Source organism: Xyrauchen texanus, chromosome 13 (genome assembly GCF_025860055.1).
Source record: "Xyrauchen texanus isolate HMW12.3.18 chromosome 13, RBS_HiC_50CHRs, whole genome shotgun sequence".
NCBI classification, from domain to species: domain Eukaryota; kingdom Metazoa; phylum Chordata; class Actinopteri; order Cypriniformes; family Catostomidae; genus Xyrauchen; species Xyrauchen texanus.
This window is the reverse complement of record NC_068288.1, coordinates 44,553,792-44,580,879: the sequence shown is the minus strand read 5'-3', so window position 1 is coordinate 44,580,879 and position 27,088 is coordinate 44,553,792. Positions and strand designations below refer to the sequence as shown.

The window sequence follows — 27,088 nt, the reverse complement described above, 5'->3', positions numbered from 1 at the left end:
TAACCTGTCAGGATTTTAGATCCCTCATAATCCGCCCGGCCAACAGCAGCGGAAATCTGCTCCAGTATTTGATTGGTTTAATGCTTTTCCTTTCAAATGCTCCTCAAGTCGAGCCGAACACTGACCCCAGACTGTCGGCGGAAATTAAGGAGTATGGGCCAACATTTGTGGCAGGATTATGGAGTCAGAGTGTGTGAAAAGCTGTGTGTGTTGACAGGGCGGAAAAGGAATGGGGTGATGGAATAAGAGGGCTGTCGCTCAGTGCCGCTCGATTCGCTCTTATGCGGTTAGAGGAGGGACCGCCACACACCAAGAACTGGAGGTGAGTGTAAATACTTATTTAAATACCTACACTCAGGGTACCAAAACACTTTTACCATGTCAGCCAGTGGCAGGGGAATTTAGAGAATTTAGCAACCATAAATGAGTGTATCTTCAACTTGGGGCACTTGGAGGAATTCTAGAAAGTAAAGTCTCTTTAAAACATTTTCACACTCACTATTTTATTTTTTTAAATGTGTCTGCTTACAATGTCCAACAGTGTATGTAAATGCATCACAGGAACATCTCAAATTCGGCATTGTGTTTAATAGAATACTGTGGAGAAATTGTCGCTGATGGAAATGACTAGCCGACTCCTTTGTCTTGCTAAAGCTAATTTCAAAGCTAACATTGTATGTGCACTAAATACACCGAATTAAATAATATTTTCACACTTTTTGAATAATTTAGCAAATTACAGCTTGATTGGAAATGACACAGAATACAAATATTGTATAAATAAAAAGTGATATTTACCTTTTTACTTTTTTCTCAAGCATGCTCTTCACTGACACTTTTATCCACTTGGTTAACAAGTTTATTGACTTTTTAATTTTTTTATTAGAGACAACATTATTTGGTGTGGTGGAAATGACGTCACAAGTGGAGGGCAGTCAGTCAATTTTAATAATTTTCTCACAATAAATATTGAAATAATTTATGTTTATCTCACTCTTTGTTTGTAATACCATAGTTTTAAACACGTAGTAATGTAAACATTTTTATGGATTTTTATAGTTTAATATTGAAAGTCTGGGGCAAGGCTAAAACTTTCAAATCTATATATTTAGATTTATTGATGGATGGTTGGATGGATGGCTTGATTGATGGATGGATGGATGGATGGATGGATGGATGGATGGATGGATGGATGGCTGGATGGATGGATGGATGGATGGATTGGATGGATGGATGGATGGATGGATGGATGTTGATGGATGGATGGATGGATGGATGGATGGATGGATGGATGGATGGATAGGTGGCTGGATGGATGGATGGGTGGATGGATGGATGGATGGATGGCTGGGTGGCTGGATGGATGGATGGATGGATGGATGGATGGCTGGCTGGGAGGCTGGATGGATGGATGGATAGGCGGATGGATGGATGGATGGATGGATGGATGGATGGATGGATAGGCGGCTGGATGGATGGATGGCTGGATGGGTGGCTGGATGGATGGATGGCTTGATGGATGGCTTGATGGATGGATGGATGGCTGGATGGATGGCTGGATGGATGGCTTGATGGATGGCTTGATGGATGGATGGATGGATGGATGGATGGATGGATGGATGGATGGCTTGATGGATGGATGGATGGATGGATGGATGGATGGATGGGTGGCTGGATGGATGGATGCCAAAAATAAATGATAAAGGCCTGATGTTTCCAAGTCAGGTTTAATGTAACCTTCATATAGTAAAAAGAAAATAGGTGAAATCTTTTATCAACCCCTGGGATTTTTAGTTGAATAGTTTTTTTTTTAGTTGAAATAATTTATTTTCTTTATCCCTTTTTCTCCTGAATTTGGAATGCCCAGTTCCCACTACTTAGTAGGTCCTCGTGGTTGAGCGGTTACTCACCTCAATCTGGGGACAAGTCTCAGTTGCCTCCACTTCTGAGACCGTCAATCCACGCATCTTATCATGTGGCTCGTTGTGCATGACACCGTGGAGACTCTCATCTTTACTCTCCGCGATCCACGCACAACTTACTACACACCCCACTGATAGCAAGAACCACTTAATCGTGACCACGAGGAAGTTACCCCACGTGAATCTACCCTCCCTAGCAACCGGGCCAATTTGGTTGCTTAGGAGACCTAGTTGGAGTGACTCAGCACGCCCTGGATTCAAACTCGCGACTCCAGGGGTGGTAGTCAGCGTCAATATTCGCTGAGATACCCAGACCCCTAGCTAATGCAATTCAAACCATGTATTAGGTTGCAGTTCCTGGCGGCAAAATTACAAGTATTATTTACTCACTAAAGCCCATTTACTGTATGCTCTCATTGGTGCTTGGAGAGTGTTATTTTTGACCACCTTTTTATGTTTATGCTAAGTTTTAATTTAGAGTACAATCATTATTAAAAAACAAAATCTAATTAAATCTGAATTGGCAATATTTACTTTCTTAATAAATATTTTGTGGCTTATTTTGCTCATTTCATCAATGTAAACATAAAACAAAATTATAATATTTCATCAAAATATTATAACTTTCTCCACCTCTAGAACAACAGTTGTTTTTCGATGGTCCAATTCATCATGGTCCGGGAGTTCAGCCCTGCCCTATTAGAGTTCATGCATCCTCTTGTTGTCTTTAATTATTAGAGTTGTTTTAAGACCTGTCGCTTCTCTCCTCTCTGTAGGCCCCAGATATTAGTGCTGGTCAGTATGGACACTGAGCTCAACGTGGAGCAACCTCGTCTTCTGTCTCTGACCAGTCAGCTGAAGGCAGGGAAGGGTTTGACCATTGTGGGAGCAGCACTGGAGGGAACGTACCTGGACAACCACCATCAGGGGCAACAAGCTGAACAGGTAACAGCATTTAGGGCATGAATTTAGAATTTAAGAATTGTCTCCCTTTGACAGTAAGAGGACTTAACTGAAGTAACAGAGGAATTTTATCAGTCCATTGCAAGTTTTGAGACAGATAAATAAATAAATAATAATTTGGACTACTTTTCCCATTTCTATTATTGTTCAGACATATTTATCTTAATTAAGTTGGAATGATCTGAAAACTGGGGGGGACACATTCTAGCACACTGTCTACACCAGACGCAAGCGGCACGTCACAAAAGCAATAGAGCCCATTACAATCAATTATACCGTCTATACTGGAAGCTTCTGTTGCGGCGCGTTGCGCTGACAGTAAACGGGTTTCGTCGTCGTTATGTCCACTAATGGAGTGTTGCCTTTTCCACTGTACGCTGCCAACTCTCTGTCCTGAGCTCGCTTCCAGGCAGTGAAGAGACCGAAATTGAGTGTGGCAAAATCGGGTTCGATAACTCTTGTCCACGTTGTTCTCGGTCTGCCCACTGGTCGTTTCCAGGTCATTGGGAGACCATTTATGATGGTGCATAGTGCTCGTGCATGGTCCTCTTTAGATGCTGATAGAGTGACATGCCCAAAATGTAGTCACCTGCTATGGATCATGACTAAAATCGGCCCTTCTCCTGTGCATCTGAAAATGTCGGTCTGATGTATGCTTGAGATAGGACTTCATCAATATCTGTCTCAAGCACCACTGGTAGTGGTAAATGGTAAACAGGTGTCCCGTTCCATTTTTGCGCTGACGCACATACTGCCAACAACACAAATAAACTCTTTAGAACATTTGTGTCGACTCGTCCAGTGTAGACAGCCTCAAACCGTTGCATCGCGTCAACGGACGCCCCCTTGTAGACAGGGTGTTCTCATCAGCCTCTCTTCACAATAATAATTTTTTTTTTTTTAATGTTTTTAAGAATATGTGATATCATCTTAAAGAAAGCATATCAGCTGAACTTTTATGAAACATCAGCATTTTTATGATAGAACTTTATTAACTACAACTAAAATGTAGAAACCATGTATGAATGAGAATGTTCATATTAAACAAAAGAATGATCATAATTAATTAATGACTTACCTGAACAATTTCAGAAGCTTGTGTCGAGTCTCTGTCCACAATGTTGACCTGGTCACTGATCTTTTTGTTTTAAATATAATGGCCAAACAAAAAACATGGAAAAGTCAAAGAATAATACAATTGTTTAGATGTATACTATGACATAAGCTTAGGTTGTCGCGCACAACAAATTTAGATATTCTTAAAAATGAGGGGGACATGTCCCCCTCAGTTATAATGGTTCCTACGCCCCTGGTCAAAACCGTTAATACAAACAATTATAGTGTAATTTTCTGAAAATCATTTTAATAATATTAAAAACTTCAATAGTAGTCAGGGCTGGACTGGTAATCTGGCATATCAGGCATTTTCCTGGTGGGCCGACACACTTTGGGGCCGATCAGGGGCGGATTGGCCATCGGGAGAACCGAGCTGGCCCGTGGGTCGGCCGCAAAATGTGCCGAATGGGCCACGATAAGCAAAAATGAGCCGGCGCATTATGCAGAACAGACCACAAAACGGTGCCGCGATATGCAAAAAAGGACAGCGAACAATTCAAAGGTGTTCTAAATTCACCACTGGTCTAAATGCACTAAAATGCCCAATATGACCCAGTTTACACCTGGTAAAAAGATGCGTTTCAAGTGATCCTATCACGTGCTCAGCGTTAAATACAGGTGTAAATTGTGTGCAAAACATTTTGTGATCGAATCACAAAAACCACAAATGAAGGTAGTCAAAAATGCATGTGACCAGATCACATTTGTGGTACAAACGTTAATCCGTCCTGAATGCATCCTGGACAGCAGCGAAGCACCACCTCTCACCTGTCAATCAACCGCTGCATTACAGAAAGAGTTTAAACTTTACTGCTTACGAGTGTCATTAAAGGAAATAACCGTCCGATCAGAACATTTGAAAAATGGATAGATACACAATCAAGTGAGTTTATTTTCATGCAAAAAACAATGATTGATGTATGTCATCATGAAATCGTAGACCCTCATCTTGAAAATCAAACATGAGTAGTAACAGGAGACGTATTTGAGGGACAAGTTGTAAACAGTGATGTGTCTCGCCTGATCACATGTCCATCCAGGTGTGGGGTCTATCTGTCTAGTTTGGCAGCTTACTTGGTTATGAAGCACGTTCATTGATTATCACACTTGTACTGCATTGCATTAACTATTTTGGGATATGATATCATTTCCCACCTCGCCTACCTCCTATGTCTTCTGTCTCTTTTCTCACAGTCTCTGAGGAAGCTCATGGAGACGGAGAAGGTTAAAGGTTTCTCTCAGGTGGTTATCTCCTCCAACATGAGGGATGCCACCTCACACCTAGTCCAGGCCGGTGGGTTGGGAGGTCTTCAACACAACACCGTATTGGCCAGTTGGCCACGCAACTGGAAACAAGCTGAGGACCACCAAAGCTGGAGAAACTTAATTGGTGAGTGACAGAAGCACAGTTACTTCCTGTGGGAGCGAGGAAATATAGACATTATTTCGAGCGGAATATATTTTATAAAGCAACTTAAAAGTAAAGTATTTAGTAATGTAATTACAAGTTCAATGAGGTAATTGTAAAGTAATCTGATTACATTTAGAGAAATGATTGGTCATTTGTAACAGATTACTTTTTAAGGAACTTACCCAACACTGAACAGGAACTAAAACATTTCTCATCATATTCTCCCAGGAGCAAATGATCTATATGTCCATATATATATCCACATTCATTTTATATTTCTAGTATTTTACTGAATGTCAACAATTGACTCATTTGTGTCTATTTTTATTTCTCTTAAATTTTAAGAGACAAAGTTGATAATTAAACATGACTCAGCTCCACCAAGTCTCCTGATCTATAAGTGAGCAAACTTTGAGCATTATATTTGGCTTTTTGAGTTATTTACACCTTTCAAATCCATGCATGAGGACTTAACAAACTGATTTGCTCTCTGGCAGCTGTGTTGAATCATTACATCATATGTGTTGTTGCATCTAAATTCTGAAGCGCTGCAGGAGTCAGACACAGCAGGTGCAGCTTCACTTTTGGCAGTACAGCTGTTTACTTGTAAATGTGACATTTTCTTAAGTGCAGGTGTTGAGCGGAAATGAGCGAGGTTTTAATTTTGTCTGATTTGGAACAGAGCCCGGAGTACTTTCAGAAACTGTGTGCCATGGAGTGTATGAGTTTGAAGAATATTTTAATTACAAGCTGTTCCTAGTCAGGTGTTGATTCTCTATTAAAGAGATTGCGTGTGGGCGGTATGACCAAAAGCTAATTTCACGATATGAGATCATTCATATCACAGTAATGTTATGGAAATTAATAGTTATTTTTCCATTTAAATTACATTTGAATAATTGTGTGGTAATGCCTATTTTTGGACACTCCAATAAACTAAATACTTTACAAATGAAAGATACTTTGTCTGATTGATTATTTGCGTATTATTGTGCGAAAATGTATTTGCACGCTAAGCCAAGGTCGAAAGAAATTCCAGAAATGATGAGGCAAAAGGTGATTGAAATACTAATTCCAAATTGGGAGAAAAGGGTATATATATATCGTGGAGCGGTAGTGTAGCGGTTAGCGCGCTACGCTATGAACCTATGATTCCCGCTCATGGTCAACACCAGTCACGATTATCTGAACTGGTCCCCTGAGGTTGACTCAGTACCTGGTGCGGTGTGTAAAACATCGCCACTGGGGAGACAATGGCGGTCGGGCGTGGTGCTGGCCACCCACCCCCTCATGTACCGTTCCGGCCTTCATAGGTGCTCGCTAACAGCACTTACCCCTACAGTCTGTTAAGGCTAAATGGGGGATCTTGATCTTTATGTGTGTGTGTGTGTGTGTGTGTGTGTGTGTGTGTGTGTGTGTGTGTGTGTGTGTGTGTGTGTGTGTGTGTGCAATGATAAGTGTCACTGTTATGATGTTCTAAAGCATGACAACAGTATGAAAACCTGACTTTGATTTGGTGGACAACATTTTTTTTAATTGTTGTACTGCTTATTTTTTTAAGTCATAGATAATAGTAAAATATTATTCCAAACTACCTATGCCAGCATTTCCTTTTTAAGAATGTATTTATTTATTACACTTTCAAGCCGGTCATACTAATTTAACCCCAAGAAAAAATATTAAAATGACTTTGAACTTTGAAATTGAATGTTCATCATAGTAGAGGTGTATTTAAAGGTGAAGTATGTCAGTACTGTACTACTAGTGGCATCAAACGGAATTACAGAAATAAAGGATGTTTTCAAAAAACCTTTGCCAACACCCCTCAGACTCATCACGCCCTTCCACACTTTCTGAATCCCGATGAACAAATATGCAATGCTTAATAAAAGGTGATAAGCGTTTAACGTCGTAATAAACACTATAACATAAACACACTGGACAGAAAGCATTGCAGAGCAATCGGCTCGTCTGATAACATCGCTGGATTGAACAGCAGCTGATGTGCGGGGGATCAAGCACAAGAGGAAGGATAGTTCTTGGTAACTAGTAATGAGCTAACTCATGTGGCAATACCTGAGTGCATGAATCGAACCCCAAAAATTCCCTCAAAGTCCTCCACCTTGTAAATGTTCACTCTGGTTTTACTCCATTCTCTGTTTCTTTGTCTTTAGCGAGTCTTTGAATTTTTGCAAAGCTAATTTTTATTTGCTCTATAACTCATCTGCCATGGACGTTCATATTCTTCCGGTTGAACAGTTTACTACAAGTAGCCACACCCCAAACTCACACTATAGATTTAGATAGAAAGGGATGGGTGGTAAAAATAAATATAAACTCTTTAATAAAAATAAACTCTTGTCTGTTTCAGAGCTGGTAAGGGAGACCACTGCTGCCAGTAAAGCCCTGCTGGTGACCAAGAATATCTCGGCCTTCCCATCAAATGGAGAACGCTTCACAGAGGGTCACATTGACGTTTGGTGGATTGTTCATGATGGAGGGATGCTCATGCTGCTACCATTCCTCCTGCGCCAGCACAAGGTACGTTCTTTAACCGGTTTGTAAGACTCAGAAGCCCATTGATGTATGTGTTAAAATAACAATAATAGTAATTTCATCTTGGGGGTCTGGGTAGCTCAGCGAGTATTGACACTGACTATCACACCAGGAGTCGCGAGTTCGAATCCAGGGCGTGCTGAGTGACTCCAGCCAGGTCTCGTAAGCAACCAAATTGGCCCGGTTGCTAGGGAGTCACATGGGGTAAACTCCTCGTTGTCACGATTAGTGGTTGTCGCTCTCAATGGGTCGTGTGGTGAGTTGTGTGTGGATCATGGAGAGTAGCATGAGCCTCCACATGCTGCGAGTCTCCACGGTGTCTTACACAACGAGTCACGTGATAAGATACGGGGATTGATGGTCTCAGAAGCGGAGGCAACTGAGACTTGTCCTCCGCCATCCGGATTGAAGTGAGTAACCACGCCAACACCACATAGAGGACCTACTAAAGTAGTGGGAATTGGGCATTCCAAATTGGGAGAAAATGGGAAAAGAAAAAATATTAAATTATTTTCAATTCCCTTATTAACTTTCTATGGAGTACAAGTAAAGAATTATTTAAAATGTCCTGGCCAATCTTTTTCAAATCCTGAAAGTGAATGGTGACTGAAGGGATCGAACTCAAAAATGCCTAAAAATAGAAATATGGCTCTTAAAAATAGTCTACACAACTCATGTCCTTTATATCAAGTCTTTTTAAACCATAAAGTGCCATTGGTTCTCATGTGTCACATGACCAAAGGTGTCAAATTCATGTCAAATGGTGTCGATGCAACAGTTTTGTAGTCCATTTCATAGTGATCTTTCCAGCTCACATGGAGCAATCTGTCATTGTTGTTTTTTTATATATAGGTGTGGAGGAAATGTAAGATGCGCATCTTCACTGTGGCTCAGATGGATGATAACAGCATTCAGATGAAGAAAGATCTGACCACCTTCCTGTATCATCTGCGTATAGATGCTGCCGTGGAGGTGGTGGAGATGGTAATGTGTTCATTTTCTGTCTTTGACATATACAGGACTCTACTGCTATACTGTTTTTACTTGATCGGGTTTTTATTAGTCAGTGTCTGTAATTCATTAAAGGAATAGTTCACCCAAAAATGAAAATTCTGTCATGATTTATTGCCTCAAACCTCAAAACTTGCTTAGTTGGAAACTAAAAGGACACAATGAAATTGGATGGTGACTAGGGGCCGTCAAGCTCCAAAAAGAAGAGGTCAACTGTTTGTAGATTTTGCCTATAATGATAATGATGGTGGTGGAGAAGTCAGATAACCGATTAATCAGCTTGGATGAAGCCTCCACACGCACTATGTCTCCAACAAGCTCAACGAGCCGCGTGATAAGATGCGTGGGTTGATGGTCTCAGATGCGGAGGCAGCTGAGGTTCGTCCTCCGCCACCCTGATTGAGGCGAATCACTACGCCACTACGAGGACTTGGAGTGGAAAATTCTTAACACTTTAAGAAATATGAATGTTATATGGCAATTCATAAATATGGGATCTCTACCATCATTAGCATGACAGTGATATCTCCGCGTACACGTATGAGAAGACCCTGATGATGGAGCAGCGTTCTCAGATCCTCAAGCAGATCAACCTCACCAAGACTGAGCGTGAACGAGAGGTGACCCTCCTCCTTCAAATAACAGTTATCAGACACAACACCCCCCTATTTCCATTTGTATTAATCTTCATAATTCCTCTCTTCAGATTCAGAGCATCACTGATAGTTCCCGTGGGTCGATCCGTCGTAAGAACCCGACAGCGGTCACCACGCAGTTGAGCATCACTGAGGAGCCGGCTGCCAAAGAGGAGAAACCAGAAGAGGAGGTACAGTACACGGAGTCTGCAATCTTATTTATTTTGTTTTGTTAATGAGTTTGGACTTTGCTTGTGTTGTTGCTGTTAAATTGCAGTGAAAGCAACATGGTGCGATTTCAACGTAAACGTTTTTTGTATCACTTCATTTCTGCTGTCTTTCAGAGTAATAGACACTAACTAAGTCTCTCTCTCTCTTCCCTTAACTTTATATAAAAATTCAATCCTTTGTTCATATCTTTCTTTTTGCCCTGGCATTCTCCATATGTGCTGGTCCTGCCCTGTCTCTCTCTCTCTCAGTCTGCCCCTGTGTTCCCCCCACAACAGGAACAGCTGATTCATGACAAGGGTATCAACCCCCCGACCCCTGCCACCCCTCAGTCCCCCACCGCAGATGCTGAGACCCCCGGCACGGCCGTACAGATGACCTGGACTGAAGCAAAGTGTGATGGAGAGCAAGCCAAACCGATCGGAGTTACATCACCAGAGGCCATCAAAGATCTCTTCAACATGAAACCGTGAGTGCAAAGAGGCCGAGGAGTTCTCAGAATTATTGATAGGATTAGGTCTTTATTTTACCGAGAAATATTCTACTATCTGCACAATGACTAAAGCATGTTTAATGTAAACATTTTTAGTAATGCAAATAAACTAATGGTAAATTAAACTAGTTATATTTATACCAAACATAAATTCTTAAGTATATTTATTATGTTGGCCTACTGTTATTATTCAGTCAGGGTTAAGGATTTTTTTCAAAATCTCTAAGCTACGACCAAAATTTCAGACTGTAGCAGCTCCTAGAGTTTTCATGCTCTATTCACAAATCTTGGTACAGATCTTCAGACTGTTCTGACTCGGGTTGCTATGACTTTTCTAACCGATCAGAATTACAGTTCACACAGCGGGCTATCAAACATCCCCAAAATCCCATAGGTTTACACCTTGTCTACACCGGACATGGGCGTCATGTCAAAAGCATATATTTGACGTGTCTACACTGGAAGCGTCCGATGCAGCCTTGCGTCAACAGTAAACATTTTTTAAAACCATTTTGCACTGCACGTGCTGGCGCTACTCCTGCCAACTCAACCTCCGGTGCGGCCACAGCTGCGCCGCGTTGTCTCTCCTCCGGGCTCCCGGCCGCCGACGCGTGCCGCCCACTTGGTCACGCTGAGAAAGCATTCGTGGGTGACTCATGTTCTCACTACGAGAGAATGGCAATGTTGCGATTTTGTGGAAAGAAAGCCACTCCAGACGCTCCCCATCCTGGTCCTTCTGCTTATATGCACAAGGCCTTGGCGGTTCACGCTGGGGGTGATTTGGGGGCTTTAATGGGAGTATTTTCACCGGGTGAATCCCAACGGAATTCCCATTCCCCAGCACGCTCGTTTCCACCGGTCGAGTTCATGGATGGGTCAGGCAGCTCTCCATATGGATGCTTAATGTCTCATTTGGTGCTCGGGGGTGGATGAGCTCTCGATCACAGCATTGGAAAGTGGGCTGCTACAGTCGGATGTGGAGGACTTAGCGGGGCTCCCACCTTCGGGTGTGGTGGCCAAGCTTGCCTGGGCTGCCTACAGACATTGGATGGCTCGGACTCAGCATAGCGCCTCCCGCAGAAAGTTGACGCTTTCCGTCTGCCACGAGGCCCCAACCGCAGGTACGTTATAGGCGATAGACCTGAAGGACGCGAACTTTCATGTCTCGATTTTGTCCCGACACAGACCGTTCCTTCGGTTTGCCTTAGAGGGCCGGGCATATCTGTACAAGGTCCTCCCCTTCGGTCTGTCCCTGTCGCCTCGTTCACAAGATTTTGTGAATTGTATTTATTTGGTCTTCCAAACTATTATCAAATAACAATGCAAAATGTAAGTAATCAATAGCAGTGCATGTACAGAATGCATTAACCATGGGGTGCACCAAACCCTCTAGTGTGAGAATGACTACATTTACATTTATGCATTTGGAAGATGCTTTTAACCAAAGCGACTTACAGTGCACTTATTAAAGGGACAATCCCCCCAGAGCAACCTGGAGTTAAGTGCTCAAGGACACAATGGTGGTGGCTGTGGGGATCGAACCAGCGACCTTCTGATTAACAGTTATGTGCTATAGCCCACTACGCCACCACCACTACTTGTTCAGATTTACGATCTACTGTATTTATTGTTTCTCCTCTACAATTGTTTGAATTTGACTTATTATTATTATTATTATTATAAATGACAAATTATTTTTGTTTCTTGTGCTCTTTACCCTTGTCTTTCTTTCTTTTAATATGCCACAGAGAGTGGGAAAATCTGTAAGTATAGAGTTCTGCTCGACACCCATTCACAAAAACACACACAGTGCAATGTTGATTCACTAATTGTTGATAATTTTGCTTTCAGAAACCAGTTCAATGTGAGGCGCATGCACACTGCGCTCAGACTGAATGAAGTTATCGTTAAGAAATCACAGGAGGCCAAACTAGTTCTGCTCAACATGCCCGGACCACCTAAAAACAGAACTGGTGACGAGAACTGTATCCTATGATAATATTTTGTGATAATATTAAGTTTGTCTGATTGTGTTTTTAGTATGCTAGTCTTGAGCAGCCAGACTATCAGCATAACGTCTGGTCCACATTGCAGCTTATTGTGGACAAGAACTGCCCACTTAGACCATAAGAGATCTGATTGACTGGTCGTCATTGACCAATCTCAGTTCATATTTTTATTTGATGTTTAAAAAATTAGTAAATCAGAGTGGAAGAAACTGTAATAATAGGCCAGAGTGAAAAATTAAAAATAATAGGTAAAATGTGTATGTATTTTGTGGTCAAAATATCTGTCTGTTCAAAAGTAGTAAGTACCAGTTATTGGTGGGCATAATTCAAAGCATTATAGCTAGTTGTCACATGGGGAAGTTGTCACAAAGGCTAAATCTTAGTAACGATAAGATTTGGAGTCAAAAGTACAAAATAATTGAAAGTACTCAAATGTGTGTTTTCTCTAGCAGACATTTTGTATGTTGGTTTGAAACCCCTAATTCATCGCCCTCTTCGATTATAATAATTATTTTATACCTCTTGGGTAAACAGTGAACACAATCAAACCACACTGGGGTACATCCAGCCTGAAGTGTCAACTTAAGCAGAATTATACTGGCTTAAATGTGTTTGTAGAACAAAGCTATTTTATAAAAGTGAGGTTGGGGCATGTTGTCACAATTTTTTTAATCAGGGCTGGTTATCCCATGTGTTTAAAACGTCATAAATGTGTACAATTTCATATACAATGTTTTTTTTATATTTTTTATGTTAACTTTTCCATTTTTGTGATTCATGAATCATTTTATTCTTCATAATTGTTTTTGCCAATTATAAACTGCTTAATGCAGGTGTAGATTTTATTTTGGTGGTTGTGATGGTGGGGACATGTTACCCCTTCACCCCACAATGTTCACAAGACACCTGCACCCATTCTGATCTCATGAACTTTACGTGTCTGTTGTAACTTTCACAAAATTATGCACCTTATTACACATTTTGCTGCAGTTTCCCAGTAAACTGTCCAGCAGGGGGCATCAAAAGCGAGAGAAATTGTGTCGCATTGAGATGAGGTTTTAGATAGAGATAAAACATACCTCCTAACCTAAACCTTTAACCTAAACTTTACCAATAGTGTACTAAAAATGCAGCATGAAAAGCAAATTTTCTGAAGAAACCACATAATTTTATGTCACTTCTATGACACTTTCATCTAACGTGTCAGCTTGGCTGGGCTTGAACCACTTCCGAATCTTAAGTCTCAAATGATGCGTTATAGTAGAAGTGTTTTGATATTATAACATAAGTGTGTGAGTAATACAGCAAAAAATATGTGTTTATAAAGTCATAATCAGCCATTGTAGTCGTGATTTGTGTGAATGTAAATGAAACGCACAGATGTTACGGCACCTGTGTACATGGTGTTCATTTCACCAGGAAACTGCAGCGAAACATAGAACGCAGCACGTAAAAGTCAGTTTGCAAAAATGTTGTTATAGTAACGTTCATTTTAAGAGACTAGGTTGCTAGCGCCAATGGTTTAGTGGCAAGTTCCGTTGTGACAACCTGCCCCATATAGTGTGACAACATGCCCCGCAATTTTACTTTATCTTTTTTCTGGGCAATAGCATTAATCGCTTTTTTTGTGCCCTAGGCTTCAAGGTATGTGGCGTTGCAGAAATTGACTTTAAAAAATAAACCTATTTAGAGGAATATTCTGCAGAGTAAAAGGTGTGACAACTAGCCCCAGTCTCCCTTTTACAATTGTACTCCATCATATCATGTACTTGCCACAAAGCTCTTTGTAGCAGTGTAGGAACATGTAAGCATGACTTTGTCATCCTGCAAACCAATAATCCAGCCAACTAGATTGACGATTGAGAGTAAACTTTAGCCATTTTTGTGTCAAGTATCCATCAGACAGTCATTCAATGTTCATGAAGTCAAGACCAGCGAATGTAAGTGTGCGTGGGGGTAGTTGCATATCTTTTCAAATGTTGTCACCACTCCTTCCTTGACTCACCATCAATCAGACATGGAATTCCTAGAGGTTTTAACCGAAGGTCTAAACCGGGTCCTTCTTGTCCGTGGAGGAGGCCGCGAGGTCATCACCATCTACTCTTAAAACTCTAACCTACGTTGACCGACCACATTTGTCCCCCTTCCCCAACTGCCTCTCACCTGTCAGCACCTACAACCTCCCCAACTCCCAATAAACTCCATAGTGTCGCCCAAGCAATATCACCCTTCGGTCAACATAAACCCTACTGAGACACATCCCCATCGGCCAAACATTGCTCTCTCATTTCTAGTTTGTGGACTAGTAGTCCACATTTTACTGTTCTACGATGATGCACTGTTGATGTCAGTGGGTATTTGTCAATGCCCCCTTGCTGTAGCTTTCCTCCATGTTCACTACCGTTCTCAACCAAATCAGGAGAAGTGGGTCGTTTGGTTTGATTGGTTTGTTTTAATGTTCTTTGGTTTGAGGAAGAAGATGCAGAACATCGCATTCTTGGGTCAACAAAGATGGATTCGACGTTCACGACTATGGCAAACGAATGCTGCAGAACATTTCTGCTCTGGTAGAAATGGACCTCAAAATCTTGTCTCCGTAACTTGTGAAAAGATTTTCAAGGTTTAAACTCCAGTGGAAATTCATCAATCGTTTTGAAATTGTGAAAAGATTTTTTTTTATTATTGTGTTTGTTTACTGAAAAAACAAGCGTGAATACATTTTAGTCAACATGAAATCAAAATTGAACCCATTTACTTTCTAAATACACATTTCTGGTCTTATTGAGAAAGATTCATCAGTGCATGTTCTTTGTTTTCTCCCCAATTTGGAATGCCCAATTCCCAATGACCCCTAAGTCCTCGTTGTGGCACAGTGACTCGCCTCAATTGGGGTGGTGAAGGACGAATCTCAGTTGCCTCCGCGTCTGAGACCGTTAACCCGGGCATTTGATCACGTGTTTTGTTGAGCGCATTACTGCGGAGACATGTGGAGGCTTCACTCCATCCACCGCGGCATCCACACACAACTCATCACGCGCCCCACCAAGACTGAACCACATTATGGTGACCACGAGGAGGTTACCCCATATGACTCTACCCTCCCTAGCAACTGGGCCAATTTGGTTGCTTAGGAGACCTGGCTGGAGTCACTCAGCACACCCTGGGATTCAAACTCGCGAACTCCAGGGGTGGTAGTCATCGTCTTTACTCGCTGAGCTACCTAGGCCCCCAATAGTGCACGTTATTCTTAATCGTTCATCACAACAACTTGATTTGCCGGAAATTACTTTCCTTTTCTGCTGACATCACCAATCCCCTCCATTCACGTTGAAAATCCTGTTTCAGATATGTGTCACGTTATGGAAGTAAAATGGGTTGCGAATGCCATTTCATGTTGACTTTAAGATGGATTTATGTGTTTACATACTGTATATTTCCGCACAAAGTCCTTAATCATCAACCTTTGTTTCTCTTCGTTTTCAAGTGGTTAGCTATCTCCCTGCCAACTGTAGTCAAGACATGTGCCAAAAAATAAGTTTGGCAGGGTATGCGCCTTACTGTATGAAAGCAAAACATCAAACAATAGTTGTCTATCAGTGTAACTGAGCCCGGAAAAAAAAAAAATTACTCTGCCACTCCGAAGTGGTGTAAATAGTGTATAAGGTATTATTAAACATTGATGTAGTATTTTTATTGTGAAATAACCGAAGCTTATGGTGCAAAAACGCTGTTGTCTTACAGGGTCAGGGTCTTTTGGGTGGCTACAGGCTTCTCGGTATGGTGGCTTGAAGTGTACTTTACGGTAACAAACTTCCCCTTCCCATCCAAGCACTCAACCTGCACTGACAGCCACTGTGTAACAAATGATTTACTGAGTTGATGGATTCATTAAATGAACATGTGCGTGCGTGTTTGTGTGAGCGAGTGAATGAGCGAGTTGCAGTCTTGAGCATATGGAAGATACCCATTTTTTTGCCATTTTGCAAAAAGAAACCCTCTGTTCGTTGCATTTACCGATAAATCTATATAAATGATCTATATCATAGGCAAAATCTATATTATCCGTGGTGGGATATGCCAGAAATGTGTTTGCTAGAGTCACAGAGCTATATAAAATATTATGGTATCTGATTGTATCGCCAAACGTAGATTTCACTCGTGCCATATGAATGAAAATGTGAATTTGTGTCAATCGAGTTGACGTATTGATGCCATAGTCACTTTAAACAGAGAAATAAAATAATTTGCTGCGTCCAGGTCGAAATTATTGGAAGTTCTCACTTGTGAAAACTCCTCACGTCTTTGTCGAAGTCTTAGGCCATATCTTTACTAATCCGCTTCGTTTGAAAACTGTTTTCAGTTTTCTAGTGTCATTGTTTTCTAAAGTATAAGTTAATGGAGTGTATTTTCTAAATTTGTGTTCATGAGACACGTAAACAGCTAAATGAATCAGTGCTCGGTTTCCCAACGTCATCGTTTTACAAAGACAGTAGTACAGTAACTGTAGTAAAGTGTTTTCGAAGAGGGTTTTCAAATGAAAATGTACTAGTGTAGATGTGGCCTTAATTATAAGTTACGATAGTGCCAACTTCTCTTTTGATCAGCAGTAAAAGTTAGGTAGCAACCTCTGCTTAATGTCATTATGCGTAACAATTATGTTAATATTTTGCTACATAGGAATATGGTATTTTGCTGTCATTGTCAACAAAGCTGCTTTTGGATGCATTTTGGCATAATGGGCATTGCTATAGAAACAAATTATTTGTAGTAGAATATCAGAGTTGTCATTTCGTAATTACGGTAATTTCAACACATTGTGAATGCGGCAAAAGATTGAGCAGTTATGAAACTAAAGAACCAAGGGTCAGATAGATTTGATAATGACTGAAAAACACCCATAAATCGAAACTCTATGCAGTGCGACTCTAACACATTAGCCAAATTATACAATTATATTATAATACAGATGCAAAATTCTTCTTTAGCTTTCCATTTGGCTAAAAACTAGATCAAATTTAGAGTTTAGGTTAGAAAATGTATTTTTGAAAACTTAATATGTAAAATTGGGAAATCATATAAATTATATGCATTATTTTTGTAGAGATATAGGCTATTTTATACAGTTTCATTTTACCATAAATTGTACACAGAAATACCAAGAAATACCGTATATTATATACATACATAGTCATACTTAAATATTTAAATATACGTAACGTGAAAGTATATAGTTTACAGAAATTACAGATGTATTCCAAAAGTTGTCTTAAGTTTTAAACCTCTCATAACATGAATGCTGCTGCTAGTGTATGAATAGATTGATACGGATTGTGCGTGTACATAGGGCGAAAGAAAACATATATTTAAACCTATTTACAAGGTAATCACGGGGAGGGGTTGACACTGCGAACACAAATATGAACAAGAGTTTGCATCAAAAACAGCCAGTTTTGGAGACTTCAGCCTTGCATAATCAGCTTATCATGTTTTATTTATTTAGTATATATTTATAGTTTCTAGCCGAAATTTCGGCTAACAGCAACAACGTTCACTTTCCGTGTACTGAATAGGAATAAAACGCGACCATGCATTGAATCACAATGCTTTTTAATAAAGTACTGCCTGCATAGACGGAGCCTCTGATGATATTATGAGAACAAACCAAGATTAGTTCGTTTTTTAGATGTGCTCACATATTTTAGAACACGTAAAATATGTATCGTTTTACTACCGTCTGCATGGTGTATGTTGGAGAATTTGTTTTAGATTTACATAATGTGCTAAAAGATGTAAAGGGCAGTTCCCGGTGAAACGTCTAGGCTGATTTTCCGACTGTTTCCACTTGCCGATTTTTTTATTTATTTTTTAGCTGTTGCAAAACGACTAAATACCTGCCCAGGGGTATCAAGGAAAAAATATGTGTATGTATAGCATTCTTATGTGTAGTGTTTTGGTACTCATAGATCATGTTAATTAGATTAGCGGTATATCGGTGTGTGATGCAAATCGTAGGCGGCATTTTTTGGCTTTGTATATAATATCGCTCTCGAGACGCTGTAACTACAGAGTTGTTCCCTGTTGTGTTTTTGAAAGAATGCTTTTCATACACAGAAAAAAAGGGGCCTACGAACTCTTTTTTTTTTTCCAACGATAATGTGCAATATTGGTTTTGGGAAATGGTACGAATAGAGTATTTCAATTGGCATTTTTAGTTGTTAGTTTGCCCACGAGTCTGCTTCTCTTAGAATAGTCCTGGATCATGTGGTTCATCAGCGTGATTAGTATGCTAGAGAAGTGTGCATCACATCTGTTCTATGGTGGCTGAGATAGAAATGCACTTTATTCAGAGTTAACGTTCTTAACGTCCATGGTGACAAGTGAGGATTGAGTTGCCAGAGTCCTGAGCATGCCAGATAATTTCAGCGCCGACACCTCTAGTGGCAGAAGTGTGTACTGCAGTCATTTAGAGGAGCATCCGTTCGGCTTCGTTAGCACGGCGAGTTTGCAGACTGGACACATTTGTTCGCTGTAGTGACATACTACCTGAACATATTACATTTATTATGCTGTTAAAATGTGTGTTTACTGTTTATTTGGCATGAACTTCTTGCATTTATTTTAATCTAATGAAACTGACTAAAAGAGTATGTAAATGTAAAAAAAAGATATATTTCTAATACAAATCACTGAATTGATGTGGTGACATTTCCTTTACATTACCCTACCCCTCTTTTCACCATACATCATTCCACGATTCCAAACCTACAAGCACTGTATTGAAATGTGATCACTGTATAAATATGATCTTATAAATATTGTTTAATGACTAAACAAGCGCTTCCACTGCTGGTCTTGGCTCTATTAAAACTGACAGTGGAGAGAGTACTTTCACAGTGTTATCTTTTCCTTTATTCAACATTACATGATAAAACCTGGCTCATGTGTAGCAAGAAGAGAAATCAAGGGTTCCGTTTTCCTTCGTCAAAGAATATCGATGCGTTCTCTTTGGAATAGACACCTTTTGAAACCAAAAGGGCTCTAAAGTTTACTTTAGCTTTGAAGTTTGTCACCCACTGAAACTGACCCCACACACATTAAACATTAAAAAATGGGAATCTCACTTCATTTTGACACTATTCATTGTATTAAGCTAGCCCCTTACTTAGACTTCTCGGGTTACTTCAAGCTCTGAAGGCTAGTATTTGTTTTGTGAAACATTCCAGTATGACTGCATGCATGAGCGCTGAACATGCAAACTGCAACTGCAGTATGTCTGCTAGCTCTTGTGAGTCCATATGTTGAAATGCAAATAATCCATATGAAACCGTTCAAATAGAGCCAGGACTCAGGTCTGTTGTCCTGTTCAACGCATGCACATTTTCCTGAAGAATCTAATTTGATATATATAGCTATACATACACCGATCAGCCACAACATTAAAACCACCCGCCTAATATTGTGTAGGTCCCCCTCGTGCTGCCAAAACAGCGCCAACCCGCTTCTGAGATGATTTTCTTCTCACCACAATTGTACAGAGTGGTTATCTGAGTTACTGTAGACTTTGCCAGTTTGAACCAGTCTGGCCATTCTCTGTTGATCTCTCTCATCAACAAGGCGTTTCCATCCACAGAACTGACACTAACTGGATGTTTTTTGTTTTTGACACCATTCTGAGAAAATTCTAGAGACTGTTCTGCATGAAAATCCCAGGAGATCAGCAGTTACAGAAATACTCAAACCAGCCTGTCGGGCAACAACAAAATGTTGGTGGCACGAGGGGGACCTACACAATATTAGGCAAGTGGTTTTAATGTAGTGGCTGATCGGTGTATATATATATGTATATGTTAAGTTAATTAAGTTATTTAAATTGTAAATGTGTTATTTTTACAAGATGTTTGGTGTATATTGTATACAAAAAAATGTTTGGGATCAATAAGTATATTAGTGTGAATGAATATTGATTGTTAAAGGGGTCTAGTTTTACTATAGTTAGTTTAGCCAAGAAAAATAAAATTTGTCTTTTATTGTTATGATTACAGAGTTAATTTATCTAAAGAACTGATTACCAAAGTATATTTATGTTAACGTGGATATGTCTTTATTGAAGTGTCATTCTAATGAATTAAAAAAAGAAGCTTGAGGGTATATTATGTTTCGCAGCCTCACAGTAAAATTATTATTATTTACACCAGTGTTTTACTCATGCCTTAAATGTACAAACTGGCAGCTATGTTAACTGATCTTCTAGAACTGGAATGTGAATGGTTAATTTATATATATATATATATATATATATATATATATATATATATATATATATATATATATATATATATATATATATATATAATAGTCCAGTTTTAAATGAAAATTGTTGTTTGTAATTCTAGGGCAGATCTCTTGCATTCAAATTAAATTAAAAGGACTAAAAAAAACTGCTTGAGTGAATTATAACTTAAATAAAAAATGTATATCAATCTGGCTCAGACATAATTGGACTGGCTAAATCCACCTTTTTCCTGAACGTGTTCCACGATTCGACTGTTTTAAATTTCTGGTTTCCAGTGTTATCAGTCGCACTGGCGTATATTCTTAGCGGTAATCTAATGTTTAAGGTATTACATTTGTAAAAATGGTCAAAAAACATGTGGCTGTATAGTAATGGTACATTACAGAGTCGGTATGAACGTTTTTAATGACAGTGCCTCATCTGAGTGAGTAGATGTCATGAAGCGATGGACCGAGGTTAGTTATGTTGATATAATTCATGAGTTGTTATGACAGCCAACAACAGCACAAATACATTTTTACTCCACGAAAATGTGAATGCTTGATGTTCTCTGTCTGGATTGCTCATTTTTATAGTTTTTAAAGTGCGTGTCGAGACCAGAAACAGAAAACAGGAGTCTAGAATCATCATGGCGTCGCCCAGTGGTGGCTCAGGAAAACTGTGGAAACGCTATGCTGACTCAAATTTTCTAATTGGATGAGCAGCCTTGCTATGCTGCATGGCAATGAAAAACAGCCTGCAGTTAGGCTAATTCTGATTGGATGAGCCGTGTTGCTATGCTACATGACAACAAAAAATGCCTACAGTTAGGCTAATTCTGATTGGATGAGCAGAGTTGCTATGCTGCTTGGCAATGAAAAACAGCCTGCAGTTTGGCTAATTATGATTGGATGAGAAGCGTTGCTATGCTGCATGGCAACGAAAAACAGCCTGCAGTTAGGCTAATTCTGATTGGATGAGCCACGTTGCTATGCTACATGACAACAAATATATGCCTAAAGTTAGGCTAACTCTGACTGGATGAGCCACATTGCTATGCTACATGACAACAAAAATATGCCTACAGTTAGGCTAATTCTGATTGGATGAGCCACATTGCTATTCTACATGACAACAAATATATGCCTACAGTTAGGCTAATTCTGACTGGATGAGCCGCGTTGCTATGCTACATGTCAACAAAAATATGCCTACAGTTAGGCTAACTCTGACTGGATGAGCCGCGTTGCTATGCTACATGTCAACAAAAATATGCCTACAGTTAGGCTAATTCTGACTGGATGAGCCGCGTTGCTATGCTACATGTCAACAAAAATATGCCTACAGTTAGGCTAACTCTGACTGGATGAGCCGCTTTGCTATGCTACATGTCAACAAAAATATGCCTACAGTTAGGCTAATTCTGATTGGATGAGTTGCTATGCTGCATGGCAACGAAAATATGCCTACAGTAAGGTTAAAGAACTAGGCCCATATTAATTTGTATTAATATAGTAATTTCTGTTATTATTGTTAATTAATCTATTTCTTGAACTGTTTTTTTTTTTTATCATATTACTGTTACCACAGTAGTATCAAAGGTCTAACTGGTGAAAGCCAATTCATCTCTTGCTTTGATCTACCCATTTAATCATGTGAATTTTAGTTTTTGCAAATGAGATTAATTGATTCTAGTTCAGAATTTGTCCTATATGGAAAAAGACAGAATCCCTCTGGCTTGTTTTTGATTCATTTGAATTGAAAATGTTTTGTATCACATTTGAAAGGGAATGTTGTGGGGGGGGAAAGATTTTTCAAAGTAGATGTTTTTTTTATTTATTTTCTGGTGTCATATTGCCATTTAGAGTATTCCTATGTGTTTTTCAGTTGTATGTGTGCATGTTTGAGGGTATGTACAATGGCATACACACTATAGATTTAGGACCATAGGCAAGGGTAGACGGGTGGTCCTGTAAATATAGCAGAAATATTTAGTGTTGTATTTATTTTTTGTGTCAGTGTAAGTTCAATACTTTTAAAAGATAAATAATGAGTATTATCTATTGTGTTTCATGGTACATAAAGAAAACAGTATAGTTTTATCTTACATTTCAAATGCTTTCTAAGGCTTCTACAAAACTCCCATTCCATTTTATAGATTTGTCAGCACAAAATGCAATAAACGACTACCATTTTATTACGGATTATTCATTCAAATCTTGGATCACGGTTCAATGTTGGCTCAATCAGATTTCTGTATTAAATTTGGCACTGTGTGCGGGATTTCTGCATTCTCGGTTGTGCACGTGAGAACCGCTGCAACTGGATCAGCAAGTCAAACTCGAGAATCGGATCGGTCTAATTAGTGAACGAATCATTCTTTTGAATCGTTTCCATGGTAATCAGTTTTCCAATTAACTCGTTGGTCCAGTTTACAAATCTAAATGATTCGCTCACATATTAAACTGATCTGGTTCTTCAGTTAAACTAATTAAGTAACTCAGTGTTTCAGTCACAACGGTTTTCAAGTGAACAACTCACTGAAGGGGAAGATAAGTTAACAATGACTTACATTTTGATGGGTTCTTCACACAAGACATGAAATACAGTGCATGAATAATACTTTTATAGTGTTTTATGAGATGGAAAAGAAAGTGCATGAAAATTCTTCACAATAACATTGTTTGTTGTTCCACATGAGGGTTCAGTACATGGACCGTTTTCATTTTGGGATACATTTCTTTAACCAGACGTAATGTGACATGCTTTTAAGATTTTGTTCAGTTAGATGGCTTTGCCAGACCATGAAAACCCAACTTTAGAATGCCAAATAATAAATCAAGGGGTGTTTTTAGCACATTATAAGACAAGCTATTCATACATGTTTAAATAATATTTTAGATGGGTGGGGAAATAAAGAGGTGGAACAAGTTAAGAACAAATGAGTAAAAGCTGTCTTTCTAGCAAGTCAGTCCACTGTCGGCCATCTTTGGAACTCTCTCAGGAGGATATTTCCAGTCATGCAAGTGATTCCTATTTTCTTGAATCTGGGAAGACTAAAAAACCTGTAAGGCGGGACTTCCTATCTACATCCGTTGACCGTTGGGCATTCCAAATTCTTCAATTCATTTTAATAGAAGTGGCCAGTCTCATCAAAATACTCTCTGGTAAAAGACAACAAATCAATGTTTTAAATCATAATACACTAAAGAATATAGAACACTTAAAGGAATATTCCATGTTCAATACAAGTTAAGATCAATCTACAGCATTTGTGGCATAATATTAATTACAAAAAAAATAAATGTTGTCATGTCCCTCCTTTTCTTTTAAAGAAGAAAACTGTTACAGTGAGTCACTTACAATGGAAGTGAATGGGGCCAATTTCTTAATGATAAAAATTGTTTCAAAAGTATACAAGACATGAATAATATGTGTGCAAGCATAATTTTAGTGTGGGGAAAAAAACTGATTTTGCAACTTTGTTACCATTAATGGTGTAACCATAAAATGACCACAAATTATGCAAAAAAAATTATGCCACAAATGCTGTCGAATAAGCTTAACTTGTATTGAACCCAGAACATTCCTTTAAAGGCCAGATATACTACGTTTTTCCCGTGTCACGAATCAATTGCTCACGGTCGTCGACCATGTTGCCTTTTAAAGTATACACTTTTGGGCCTGTGCACTACGAGATATATATATATATATATATATATATATATATATATATATATATATATATATATATATACACTGGCAGCCAAAAGTTTGGAACAATGTAGATTTTGCTTGTATGGAAAGAAAGTGGTACTTTATTTCACCAAAGTGGGATTCATCTGATCACAATGTATAGTCAGGACATTAATAACGTGAAAAATTACTATTACAATTTGAAAAAAAATACTACTTCAAAGAGTTCTCATCAACAAATCCTCCATGTGCAGCAATGACAGTTTTGCAGATCCTTGCCATTCTAGCTGCCAGTTTGTCCAGATACTCCGGTGACCTTTCACCCCACACTTCCTGTAGCACTTGCCATAGATGTGTCTGTCTTGTCAGGCACTTCTCACGCACCTTACAGTCTAGCTCTGTGTTTCCCAACCTTTTTTCTGCCACAGCACACTTTTTACTATTAATCAAATCCCATGGCACACCTCTATCCTACATAACCACGGTTGATAGTTTTCCTTTTCAACAACTTCAATGTTTTCTATCCATTTTAGTTGCGTTTACTTGTAATGTTTGAAATTCGGCCATGCAAAAAATGCAAGTCACGATAAGTACGGTGTATAATGAGTTCACAGGTGGCAAATGTTAACTGGGTAATGAATAAAACAACAAATTAGCATATTTTCTTATTTTTAGATTTGTTCTTGCAAATTAATTCTTGCAATGCCACAGCAATTTTTTTAAATCTATTTATTTACATGGCTCCAGACTAACATTTAAGAGTGGTAGCACCAGTGTTAAATTCCACAAATGGTCGCACCAGCAATTGAGTTGGTCGCACGAGTCCAACTGAAAGAAAATTTGTTTTCTTTCGCGGTTTCTTTCTTTTTAACTGGATCAATTCTTGATGATTAAAATAGTCATCTGAAGACAAACAAAGCCTTTTTCTACAATCAGAGGGAACTAGAAAAGATTTTACACAGAAGGAAAACTTCCATTGTATCCATAGTTTTAACTGTGGTATTTGCAGTAAGATCCTAGTAACCAAATGTAAAACCAGTTACCATAAAACAAATTATTTAATTTTTCATAAGAAAAACATCCAGAAATTACATTGTATTCGCTCACTATTATATTGACAAGAAGTTCATGGTAGGCCTATATATATATTAATAACTGTGATGGGTGGATTAAAAAAAATTCAATTTCTGTATTTTCATTGTGAATATTTCTCTTATTCCTTTTCAATGCTGTTTAGAATGTTGGGGCTGTTTAATACAATTTTAAACTGGTTTAATCATCGACACATATGGGCTTTCATAGGTTTTAAACTAGACCCCGAAGCCGCCGCCATTTGCGCCATTTAGAATTTCAGCCGCCGCCAGCCAATAATTTCGTAAGCCAAATTGAGCCGCCATCTGATAAAGTTTGGCTGAGCCGGCTAGAATTATTTGCATCAAATAATAATTCTATCACATAGAGACATACACACACGAAATATATAAACAATACACAAGATCTATTTTCCCACTGGATTCATAACAGCGCAGTCTTGTGCCCGTTGCTACGATACACAGACGACCAATTAAAATTGCTCGTTTTCCGTACAGAAGAAGCGATGCATTTTTTTCTCGCACTGAGGCGAAATGGCGGAAAGAAGCAAGCAAGGTAATTTTGATCTCACTTCTCACATACTTTCCTAATTCCTACTTACTTTTTTCTTAACTTAGGCCTACCCAGACTTTTGTTAAATCAAAAAGTACAAAAGTATTTGCCTTCAAATGTACTTAAGTATCCAATACTATGATTTTTTATGGCCATAATGTCCTATTATAATTTGTCACAAGGCTCTTGCTTAACTCAGTCTACATGAAGACTAATGTCAGTCTTGGCACACCAATCTATTAATAATATGACATTAATTAGTCAGATGTGTGTGTGTGTATATATATATATATATATATATATATATATATATATATATATATATATATATATTTGAATTGAATACATTTTTTGTGTTTAATTTTGGAGGGAAGGGACTGTTCCCATAAGGTATAATACATTTACAGTATTTACTGTATATATTTTTCTCGAGCGTCTATGGTCATAATTATTAACATCCTAATGTTATGATACATTCACATAAACCTGCACAATGCCATTAAATATAAATATATATATACACACACATAGAATATATAGATATATTCTATGTTATGGGAGAAGCCAATTTCCCTCCAAAATTAAACACAAAAACGTATTAATGCAGTGTTTCTGCTACTCTCCAGAAAAACAATGCTATTGCAAGTCATTTTAGTGTCAACATAATAAGCAATGTACATTATGCGTCAATATTTACCGATAATTGCTGCAATAATAGCTGCTGCTCTCTGCCCCGCTTAAAATCATTGGCAACGCAATTTGTTTGGAACTATTGAGAGCTACACGAATCACGTGACCGCGCGGCGGCGAGATCACTGTCGCAACCGTCTGTTCGCAACTCTCATATTTAACGGCTCTGGGGTGCGCTTCCCGTACAACAACGTAACTTGCTGCTCCACTACCGTAGTACGATGCACTGTTGAAGAAATCAACTTGCTAGTCACGACTGTTTCCCAAAACCGTATTGTCTCAAATTGGTTGTTCAACCACGTTGGTTAATGATGTCACACATGTGGTGGATTAAAAACTACTTTTAATGAATCTGTTCGAATTAATGCTAGATGTTTTGCTATAAATTACGGACATGTCATCTGAACAAATCAATGCCGAATTCGTGACCAAGCCTGTGCTT

General features: G+C 38.9%; 1 protein-coding gene across 1 annotated transcript in view; it reads left to right on the top strand.

Moving 5' to 3' along the window:
• Positions 1-20,607, top strand: part of LOC127653910 (solute carrier family 12 member 5-like) — a 190,496-nt gene extending 169,889 nt beyond the window's left edge. Inside the window, exons 16-26 of the mRNA XM_052140760.1 lie at positions 218-322; positions 2,699-2,867; positions 5,196-5,391; positions 7,784-7,953; positions 8,821-8,952; positions 9,492-9,599; positions 9,686-9,805; positions 10,094-10,311; positions 12,084-12,098; positions 12,187-12,320; positions 14,360-20,607. Of these exons, the coding sequence (XP_051996720.1) occupies positions 218-322; positions 2,699-2,867; positions 5,196-5,391; positions 7,784-7,953; positions 8,821-8,952; positions 9,492-9,599; positions 9,686-9,805; positions 10,094-10,311; positions 12,084-12,098; positions 12,187-12,320; positions 14,360-14,451 (1,459 nt within the window). The 3' untranslated portion in view covers positions 14,452-20,607. The remainder of the gene's footprint in view (positions 1-217; positions 323-2,698; positions 2,868-5,195; positions 5,392-7,783; positions 7,954-8,820; positions 8,953-9,491; positions 9,600-9,685; positions 9,806-10,093; positions 10,312-12,083; positions 12,099-12,186; positions 12,321-14,359) is intronic.
• The last annotated feature ends 6,481 nt before the right edge of the window (positions 20,608-27,088 follow it).